The sequence below is a fragment of the Lepus europaeus genome, chromosome 4 (genome assembly GCF_033115175.1).
Source record: "Lepus europaeus isolate LE1 chromosome 4, mLepTim1.pri, whole genome shotgun sequence".
Classification (NCBI taxonomy): domain Eukaryota; kingdom Metazoa; phylum Chordata; class Mammalia; order Lagomorpha; family Leporidae; genus Lepus; species Lepus europaeus.
In genome coordinates this window covers 146,517,285-146,528,717 of record NC_084830.1, presented here as the reverse complement: position 1 = coordinate 146,528,717, position 11,433 = coordinate 146,517,285, and the positions used below count along the sequence as shown (strand labels likewise).

Below are 11,433 nucleotides of genomic sequence, written 5' to 3'. Positions count from 1 at the left end.
GGCCATTGTGGCCATTTGGGGAGTCAACCAACGCATGGAAGATATCTTTCTATGCTTCTGCCTCTGTAACTCTGCCTTTCAAATAAATAATAAATCTTTAAAAAAATAGTTAATACTAATTATGTACGTAGCGTTGTATGACATGCACTGCTGGAAGGCAGGTTAGTGTTTGGAGCACTGGCTGCCTGAATACGGATTTTTTACTTAATCAGTTTTTAGCCATGTGACTGGTGGCAAGTGACGTAGCTGCTCTGTGCGTTAGTTATCTCATTTGTAAAAGGGGGATAAAAATAGTTTCTGTAGCCAGTAGTTACTGTGAGAGTTAAATGATTTATGTTAGTATGGTGCTTAGCACATAGGAAGCTGTAGCTGTTGGCACTTGTTGTTAAAGTACTTTAAGGGTCTTAATTGAAAACAGATTTTTTTTTGCAAATAATTTATCTTAAGACGTCTTAAAGAATTACTGAAAGTATACTTATATAGCTTTTCTGTGGACTTGCAGTACTTTTTAAACACCTAATCAAATTTTATTACAGATTTATAATGTTAAATTTTATCTGATTGTACTTTTTGTAGTCTTCTTGACATTTTTAATATTTTTGATAAATGCCCATGGTTCTCTTATAACTAATATAATGTTCTGTTTCTTTAGACCATCATTGAATGTCTAAAATATATTTGTACTGGAGATTTCCCTCCTGGAACCAAAGGAAATACATTTGTTCATGATCCCAAGGTAATGGTGCTAAATTTTATATTTTTAAAATAAAATGTTTATAATTGTAAATGCGGTAGTAGGGGGCTGGTGCTGTGGCATAGCAGACTAAGCCTCCACCTGCAGTGCAGGTATCCCTTATAGATACCGGTTCATGGCCCAGTTGCTGCACCTCTGATCCAGCTCCCTGCTGGGGGAAAGCCTTGGAAGATTACCCAAGTGCTTGGTGACCTGCACCCGTGAGGGAGACCCGGAAGAAGTTCCTGGCTTTGGATCAGCCCAGCTCTGGCTGTTGCTGCTGTTTGGGGAGTGAACCAGTGGATGGAAGACCTCTCTCTCGGTCTTTGCCTCTCTGTAACTGTACCTCTCAAATAAATAAATTTTTAAAAAATAGCAGTTTAAAAAAGTGGTAATACCTTATTACAGAAAACCTGGAAATGGAAGAGTATAAAGAGGTGAAATCACCCTGCACAGTCCTGGCACCCAGTGATAACCATTACTGATATGTTCACGTATTTTCTCCTCCTCTACATGCTGCTTTACATAGCTGAGATCATACTCTAATTTTTTTTTTCAGTGAAGACAGTCTTTATTGTCTGTATGCCAGATAATATGATATCTCCACATTTTTGTATACCCTGTATACATTAACTTCCATGTATGTGGAATTTGCCTTTCTGTGTCTGGCTTATTTCCCTTAGCATAATGATCTCCAGTTCCATCTGTTTTCTTGCAAAGTCAGGATTTCATTCTTTTTTATGGCTGAGTAATATTTCACTTATATTTATCATATTTTCTCCATTCTGTAATCAGTTGATAGACATCTAGGTTGACTGCATATTTCTGTTTTTGTGAATTGGGTTGCAATAAACATGGGACTATAGATATCTCTTAGTTTTCAAAGTATGATGGGTACTTCAGGAAGTCTTTAGATTATTGACAGACCCAATAAATAGATTAAAAAGTCATTATGTTAATTTCCTATGGAGCTGTAAAAAATTACTACAAACTGTGTGGCTTAAAACAACAGAAATTTACTGTTTCAGTTCCAGAAACCAGAAGTCTAAAATCAAGGTATTGGCAAGATCATGCTCTCTACTGAGAATTCTGGGTCAGTTTCCTTCCTTGCCTCTACCTTGTTTCTGGTGGCATCCTCCTCTCTGTCTTGTCCAAATATCTCTCTTATGATGACCCCAGTAGTGGATCAGGCCCATCTTACTTCAGTATGACCTCGCCTTTATGTGACAAATTGCTTGTGTGAATAAAGTCACATTTTGAGGTTCAAAGGAAATGTAGATTCTGGGGGGACACCTTCAACTCAGTACAGCTGATGTTTGCCTGCAAATTCGTTTTTTTTCCTTCCCTTCACCCCCAGAAACCTTTTATTTAAGGTGTTCAAACTTCATGAATTCTATAAATACAACTTTAGGAACATAGTGATTCTTCCCACAATACCTGCCTTCCTACCTGCTCTCCTACCCTTTTTCCTCCCTCTCCTAGTCCCATTTTATTTTTTACTAAACTATTTTCAATTAACATTATAATACAGAAGATTATACTAAGTAAAGAGTTCAACAAATCATGCTCTAATTTTGTATTTGTTTTTCCCCCCACTAAATGTTATATAGTCTTACGTCATTAGGAATTTATAACGCATTGTTAATTTGGATATTTAGTACGTAGATGCTTTTAGTCTTTATACTTTTTTTTTTGCCTGGAGTATTTTCTGCCTAAAACATGTAATATTTTGTGGGCTTTTTTTTTTCTTAAAGATTTATTTATTTGAAAGGGTGTTACAGAAAGAGAGGAAGACAAAGATCTTCCATCTACTGGTTCACTCCCCAAATGGCCTCAATGGCCAAGGATGGGCCAAGGCTGAAGCCAGAACTCCAAAAGTCCATCTGAGCCTCCTATGTGGGTGGCAGGGAACCAAATAGTTGAGCCATCCTCTGCTTTCCCAGGCTCATTAGCAGGGAGCAGAATAGGAAGTGGAGCAGTCAGGGCACCAATGGCTGCCCATATGGGATGCAGGCATTGATTTAAATCACTGTGCCACAACATGGGTCCCCATTTTATGGACACAGTAGTAGTTACATAGTTTTCTAACATTGAGATTGCTTTTATTTTTGCATTAAAATGTATCGTGATGAAAATAGTTCTGTGTGAATCTTTGATTTATGGTGTTTATTAGTATGTGTGAAGGGCATAACATTTGGCTTTTACATTTTGCTTGCATATATAAATAAAAACCATATATACACATATATTACATGTATAAATATGTGTGTATATATATTTATGTTAATGAAGTCATGCAGCTTGTCAATATTCTCTGTCCCTAGTCCTACTATGTTAAGAGTTCATTGTGTCTTTCAGACTTTTTCCCTGTGTTTGTGTCATGCTTATGTGAGTATATAAATAAGAGTGTGTGTTTTAGTACATCGATAAAATTTTATTTTACCATTGTACAAATTAAGTGAGAACATACTATGGATCTGTTAATCGACACACACTGTTAATTGTTTAATTGATGCTCTGTTGATAATCATTTAAGTAGTTTCCACTTTTGTGTGACTAAAGATTACTTTGTAATTTAAGGTATTTACAGTTATTCCTCTTAAAAGTGGTAATACCACTGTAGACTACTGAGTCCTCTGTACAGTGACTGTGTACTCCTCTCTCCTTACTCTTCTCAATTAATGATCTTGTACTTTATTGAGGAATAGGAGGAATCAAATGCAAATTGCCTCATTTTACAGTCATAAAATCTATCAAACTACGCTACATATGTATGCAAACTGTTCTGCTCTATGAAATTGTTGCTGTGTTTACCTCAGCATCAACTCATCATAGAAGCTGGTTCCTGTCCATCCCTCGTTTAGTCTGAGCTTTTGCTGTTTGCTCCTCTATCTTGTATCAATAGTTTGTCCTTTTTGGAATCATTCACATCAGGATATAAACGTTCTCTGGTAGCTCCAATGTTGAAACAAAAAAACCTCTCCCTTGAGGCTGGTGTTGTGGTTACACTGGCATCCATAAAAGCACTGGTTTGAGTCCTGGCTGTTCTACTTCTGCTCTGGTTCCCTGATAATGGGCCTGAGAAAGCAGCGGAAGATAGTGCAAGTGTTGGGTCCCTGCCACTGTGATGGAGTACCAGGCTCCTGGCTTCAGCCTGGCCCAGCCCCAGCTGTTTCAACCTTTTGGGGAGTGAATCAGCAGATGGAAGATCTCTCTATGTCTGCCCCTTTCTCTCTCTCTGTCTTTCCAATAAATAGATTAGATCTTTCAAACAAAGAAAAAAAAAAATCTCTCCCTTTACTCCAAATAACCACTGCCTTTTTTGTCTTCCAGTTTTAGCAAAATTGACTTTTCTCTTTGTTCTACTCTCCAAATTTTCTTTTTTTTTTTTTCTTTCCAGTAAAACTGATCTTAAAAGGTCACCAGTAATCTTGATGGTGCCACATAGAATGGTCAATTTCTTTTTTTTCCTCCAGAAACTTTAAGGAAGACAAACTTCATGCATTTCATAAGTACAACTTTAAGAACATAGTGATTCTTCCCACTGGACCCACCTTCCCATCCTCTCCCTCCTCTCTCTGCTATTCCCATTCTTATTTTTTACTAAGATTTATTTTCAATTAATTTTATACACATGCAATTATAGTAAGTAAATGTTAAATAGTATGAAAAAAAAATTTCCTCGGTTGTCAAGACCAGGGCTGTTCAAAGTCATTGAATCTCAAAGTGTCAGTTTTACATCTATAGATTACCTTTTAAGATGCTCTATTAGTTACCACAGATTAGGGAGAACATATGGTATTTGTCATTTTGGGACTGGCTTATTTCATTAAGTGTGATGTATTCCAGTTTCATTCATTTTGCAAATGATAGGATTTCATTTTTTTTTTTTTACTGCTGTATAGTATTCTAAGGTGTACATATCTCATACTTCAGTCTTCAATTGATGGACATTTGGGTTGATTCCATATCTTAGCTATTGTGAATTGAGCTGCATTAAACATGGGTAAATTCCCAGCAGTGAGCTGGCTGGGTCATATGCTAGGTCTATATTCAGATTTCTGAGGTATCTCCATACTGCCCTCCACAGTGACAGTACCAGTTTATATTTCTATCAACAGTGGATTAGGGTACCTTTTTCCCCACATCCTCAACAGCATTTGTTTATTGATTTTTGTATGAAAGCAGATTCTTTTTTTGTGTTTTTAAAGATTTATTTATTTTGAAAGGTAGAGTTACAGAGGGAGGGAGGGAGAGAGAGAGGGGTCTTCCATCCATTGGTTCACTCCCCAAATGGCCGCAATGATTGGAGCTGGGCCGGTCCGGAGCCAGGAGCTCTGGGTCTCCCATGTGCGTGTAGGGGCCCAAGTACTTGGGCCATCCTCTGCTACTTTCCCAGGCACATTAGCAGGGAGCAGGATCAGAAGTGGAGTAGCTGGGACTTGAATCCGTACCCATATAGGATGCTGACATTTCAGGCGGTGGCTTTACCCACTAAGCCACCGTGCTGGCCCCGAGAAAGCCATTCTGACCACTGGGATTAGGTGAAACCTCATTGTGTTTTGATTTGCATTTTCTGGAAGGCTAGTGATCCTGAGCATTTTTTAATGTGTCTATTGGCCATTTGGATTTCCTCTTTTGAAAAATGCCTTTTTCAGTCCTTTGCCCATTTCTTAACTGGGTTGTTTTGTTGTTGAGTTTCTTGATCTCTTTATATATTCTAGTTATTAATCCTTTACCAGTTGCGTAGTTTAAAAATAATTTCTCCCATTTTGTCGGTTGCCTCTTCACTTTGCTGAGTGTTTCTTTTGCATTGTAGAAGTTTCTCAGTTTGATATAATCCCATTTGTCAATTTTGGCTTTGATTGCCTGTGCCTCTGGAGTCTTTTACAGGCTCTTTGCCTGTGCCAATGTCCTGCAGGGTTTCCCCCATGTTCTCTAATAATTTGATGGCATTGGGTCATGAATTTAGGTCTTTTATCCATTTTGAGTGGATTTTTGTGTGAGGTGTAAGGTGGAGGTCTTGCTTCATGCTTCTGCATGTGGAGACCGAGTCTTCCCAGCACCAGTTGTTGAAGAGATTGTCCTTGCTGCAGGGATTGATTTTAGCTCCTTTGTCAAAAGTAAGCCGGTTGTAGATGTGTGGATTGTTTTCTGGCATTGCTATTCTGTTCCATTGGTCTATCCATCTATTTTTGTACCAGTACCAAGCTGTTTTTTTTTTTTTTTTTAATTTATTTATTTACTTGACAGAGTTACACAAAGAGAGAAGGAGAGGCAGAGAGAGAGAGGGGAGTCTTCCATCTGCTGGTTCACTCCCCAGTCGGCCACAATGGCTGGACTATGTGGATCTGAAGCCAGGAGGTCTCCCATGTGGGTGCATGGGCCCAAGAACTTGGGCCTTCTGCTTTCCCAGGCCATAGCAGAGAGCTGGATCAGAAGTGGAGCAGCCAGGACTCTACCAGCGCCCATATGGGATGCTGGCACTGCAGGCGGCTACTTTACCGACTACACCCCCAAGCTGTTTTGATTGTAACTGCCCGATTGTCTTGAAATCTGGTATTGTGATGCCTCTTGCTTTGTGTTTGTTGTATAAGATTGCTTGAGCTACTTAGGGTCTCCTGTGTTTGCATATGAATTTCAGCAATTTTGTCTATATCTCAGTAGAATGTCCATGGTATTTTGATTGGTGTGGCATTGAATCTGTACATTGCTTTTGGCAGTATGGGCATTTTGATATTCTTTCCAGTCTATGAACTTGGAAGATTTTTCCATTTTTTTGTATGTCGTGTCTGTTTCTTTAATGTTTTGTAATTCTCATCATAGAGATCTCTGACATCCTTGGTTTAAATTTATTCCAAGGCATTTGCTTTTTTTTTTTTTTTTTTTTTGACAGGCAGAGTGGATAGTGAGAGAGAGAGAGAGAAAGGTCTTCCTTTTTGCCGTTGGTTCACCCTCCAATGGCCGCTGTGGCCGGCGCATCTCGCTAATCCGAAGCCAGGAGCCAGGTGCTTCTCCTGGTCTCCCATGTGGGTGCAGGGCCCAAGCACTTGGGCCATCCTCCACTGTACTCCCGGGCCACAGTGGAGAGCTGGCCTGGAAGAGGGGCAACCGGGACAGAATCCGGCGCCCCGACTGGGACTAGAACCGGTGTGCCGGTGCTGCAAGGTAGAGGATTAGCCTATTGAGCTGCGGCGCCGGCCGGGATTTATCTTAGAAGTTATTTCTCAGCCATGGCATTGTCTGTATTTAGAAAGGCTGTTGATTCCTGTGTATTGATTCTGTATCCTGCTACTTTACCAAACTCTTCTTTGAGTTCCAATAGTCTCTCAGTGGCGTCTTTTGGATCCCCTGTATATAGAATCATGTCATCTGCGGATAAGGATAGTTTGACTTCCTCCTTCCCAGTTTGTATCCCTTTGATTTCTTTTTCTTTTCTTTCTTTTTTTTTTTTTTTTTTGACAGGCAGAGTGGACAGTGAGAGAGACAAAGGTCTTCCTTTGCTGTTGGTTCACGCTCCAATGGCCGCCGCGGCCGGCGCGCTGTGGCCAGTGCACCGCGCTGATCCGATGGCAGGAGCCAGGTGCTTCTCCTGGTCTCCCATGGGTGCAGGGCCCAAGTATTTGGGCCATCCTCCACTGCCTTCCCTCGCCACAGCAGAGAGCTGGCTTGGAAGAGGGGCAACCGGGACAGAATCCGGCGCCCCGACCGGGACTAGAACCTGGTGTGCCGGCGTTGCAAGGTGGAAGATTAGCCTGTTGAGCCATGGCGCCGGCCTGATTTCTTTTTGTTACCTAATATCTCTGGTTAAAACTTCCAGGACTATATTGAATATTAGTGGTAAGAGTGGGCATCCTTGTCTGGGTCCAGATCTCAGTGGGAATGCTTCCAACTTTTCCCCATTAAATAAGATGCTGGCTGTGGGTTTGTCATAAATTATCTTGATTGTGTTGAGGAATGGTCCTTCTATACACAATTTGCTTAAAATTTTCATCATGAAAAGGTATTGTAATTTATAAAATGTTTGTATCTGTTGAGATAGTCATGTGGTTTTTATTATTCAATTTGTTAGTGTTGTATATCACATTGATTGATTTGGGAATGTTGAACCATCCCTTCATACCAGGGATAAATCTTGCTTGGTCCAGGTGAATGATGTTTCTGATGGGTTGTTTGATTCAGTTGACTAGAATTTTGTTGAGGATTTTTTTGTGTCTGTGTTCATCAGGGAAATTGGTCTGTAGTTCTCTTTCTCTGTTGTATCTTTTTCAGATTTAGTAATTAAGGTGATTCTGGCTTCATAGAACAAACTTGGGAGGAGTCCCTCCCTTTGAATTATTTTAAATAGTTTGAGAAGAACTGGGGTTAGTTCTTTAAACGTCTGGTAGAATTCAGCAGTGAAGCTGTCCAGTCCTGGGCTTTTCTTTGTTGGGAGAGTGTCTTTATTACTGATTCAATTTCCATCTTGGTTATGGGTCTGTTTAGGTTTTCTCTGTCTTCATGGTTCAATTTAGGTAGGTTGTATGTGTCCAGGAAGCTATCCATTTCTTCTCGGTTTCCTGATTTGGGGGCATACAGCTCTTTGTAGTAATTTCTGATGAATCTTTTTATTTTTGTGGTGTCTGGTGTTAAATTTCCTTTTCATCTCTAATTTTATTGATTTGGGTCATTTCCCTCTTTTTTTGGATTAGTTGGGCCAATGGTGTGTCAGTTTTGTTTATTTTTTCAAAAAACCAACTCTTCATTTTGTTGATCTTTTGTATTTTTTTGTTTCAATTTTGTTTACTTCTTCTCTATTTCTTCTACTAGCTATGGGTTTGGTTTGCTGTTGTTTTTCTAGGTCCTTGAGATGCATTCATAGCTCATTTATTTGGTGCCTTTCCAATTTTTTGGTGTAGGCACCAATTGCTATAAACTTTCTTCTTAACACTGCTTTTGCTGTATGCCATAAGTTTTGATATGTTGTATTGTCTTCATTTGTTTCCAGAATTTTTTTTTTCTTCAATGACCCAGTGTTCATTCGGGAGCGTGTTGTTCAGTCTCCATGTGTTTGCATGTGTTCTAGAGATTCTTGAATTGTTGATTTCCAACTTCATTCTGTTGTCAGAGGAGATGCATGGTATGATTTTGATTTTTTTGAATTTGCTGAGACTTGCTTTATGGCCTAGCATGTGGTCTATCCTAGAGAAAGTTCCATGCACTGGTGAGATGAGTATATATTCTGCAACTGTAGGATGAAAAATTCTGTAGATATCTGTTAGGTCCATTTGGTCTATGTGTCAATTAACTTTTGTTTCCTTGCTGAATTTCTGTCTGATTGATCTGTCCATTGCTGAAAGTAGGGTATTAAAGTCCCCCATTACTATTGTATATGCAAGTCTGTGTCTCCCTTTAGATCTGTTAACATTTGTTTTAAATAGCCAGGTGCCCTGTAATTAGGTGCATATATATTTATAATAGTTGAATTAATCCTTAGTCATTACATAGTGACCTTCTTTGTCTCTCTTTCTTTCTTTCTTTCTTTATTTTTGACAGGCAAAGTGGATAGTGAGAGAGACAGAGAGAAAGGTCTTCCTTTTTGCCGTTGGTTCACCCTCCGATGGCCGCTGCGGCCAGCGCATCTCGCTGATCGGAAGCCAAGAGCCAGGTGCTTTTCCTGGTCTCCCATGTGGGTGCAGGGCCCAAGGACTTGGGCCATCCTCCACTGCCTTCCCGGGCCATAGCAGAGAGCTGGCCTGGAAGAGGGGCAACCGGGATAGAATCTGGCGCCCCGACAGGGACTAGAACCTGGTGTGCTGGCGCCGCAAGGTGGAGCATTAGCCTCTTAAGCCATGGCACTGGCTCTTTGTCTCTTTTTTTTTTTTTTTTTTTTTTTTTTTATTTATTTATTTTTTTTTTTTGACAGGCAGAGTGGACAGTGAGAGAGAGAGAGAGACAGAGAGAAAGGTCTTCCTTTGCCGTTGGTTCACCCTCCAATGGCCGCCGCGGTAGCGCGCTGCGGCCGGCGCACCGCGCTGTTCCGATGGCAGGAGCCAGGTGCTTGTCCTGGTCTCCCATGGGGTGCAGAGCCCAAACACTTGGGCCATCCTCCACTGCACTCCCTGGCCACAGCAGAGAGCTGGCCTGGAAGAGGGGCAACCGGGACAGGATCGGTGCCCCGACCGGGACTAGAACCCGGTGTGCCGGCACCGCAAGGCGGAGGATTAGCCTGTTGAGCCACGGCGCCGGCCTCTTTGTCTCTTTTAACAGTTTTTCTGTGAAAATCTATTTTGTCTGATATTAGAATGGCTGAAGTAGCTCTTTTTTGGTTTCTGTTAGCATGGAATATCTTTTCCCATCCTTTCACTTTTTTTTTTTTTTTAATTTATTTTATTTATTTGAAAGAGTTACAGTGAAAGGCAGAGACAGAGAGCAGCCGGGTCTCGAACCGGTGCCCATATGGGATGCCGGTGCTTCAGGCCAGGGGATTAACCTGCTGCGCCACAGCGCCAGCTCCCCATCCTTTCACTTTCATTCTGCACGTATTTTTGTTGGTGTTGTTTCTTGTAGGCAGCAAATAAATGGGTTTTGTTTTTTAATCTATTCAGCCAGTCTGTATCTTTTAACTGGAGAATTAAGGCCATTTATATTCAAGGTGACCATTGATAAGTAATGACTTGACCCTGCCATTTTTCCATAAATATTCCTATTGTTTACTTTGGATTTTTTTTTGTTTTGTTTTGTTCTTTTACTGGGAGATTTTCTGCCTTCACTTTCTTTCATAGTGATGACCTTGTTTCTATGTTTCTGTGTGTAGCACATCCTTAAACATCATTTGTAAGGCTGGATGAGTGGTGACAAATTCTTTCAATTTCTGTTATGGAAGGTCTTTATTTCACTTTCATTCATAAATGAGAGCTTTGTGGGGTCAAGAATTCTGGATTGACAGATATTTTTCTCTTAAGACTTGGAATATATCTTGCCAGAATGGTCAGTTTCTAATTCTCATTGACTTGTAACAGATTTGCTGCAGCTGCTTATTCCTTTTTTAAAAAATATCTCCATCTTGAGTTCTGTGACACACCATCATCTCACAGGTTTCTGTGCTGTCATTGGCCATGTCTTAGTCTTCGCTGGTTCTGCTTTTGTTTAATTTCTAAATGCCAGTATGCCCGAAGACTCAGTCCTCTGCGTACCGCTTTATTCTCTATCTCTTCTTTTCTTGGGTAACCTCACCCACTCTCATGACATTAAGTACTAGAAGTGTGCTTGTGACTCCCAAATGTAGGTATTTAATTTTTACCTTTCCTAAGCTCTGGAAATACGTGTCTGGCATTTTTTTTTTTTTTATATTTAATGGGCTTGTCAAATTTAACACATTCAAATAGAACTCTTCATTCCCTGTACCCCCATCTTTCCCACATCCTCAAGCCTGCTACCACTTCAGAGCTCTTGCAATTTAGTAAATGCTGTAATCATCCACATAATTGCTCATGGTAAATCCTGTGTGCCATCCTTCATTGATTTTTTTCATCCTAGCTGTTTACAATTCATAAGCAATTCTGAGCTACTCTTCTGAAAATATGTCCAGAATTTGTCCATTTCATTCCATCACCACTGCCTTCCTGGTCCATGTCACTGTCATCTTCCTTTTGAACTATTACAGTAATCTTCTAACTTGTCATTCTTGAAGCTCTCTCTTTTTCATACAGCAGAGTTAC

At 40.3% G+C, this 11,433-nt stretch overlaps 1 protein-coding gene across 1 annotated transcript in view; it reads left to right on the top strand.

Moving 5' to 3' along the window:
- Positions 1-11,433, top strand: part of RAD50 (RAD50 double strand break repair protein) — an 89,506-nt gene that overhangs the window by 1,223 nt on the left and 76,850 nt on the right. The window contains exon 2 of the mRNA XM_062189198.1: positions 653-736. Coding sequence (XP_062045182.1) covers positions 653-736 — 84 coding nt within the window. The remainder of the gene's footprint in view (positions 1-652; positions 737-11,433) is intronic.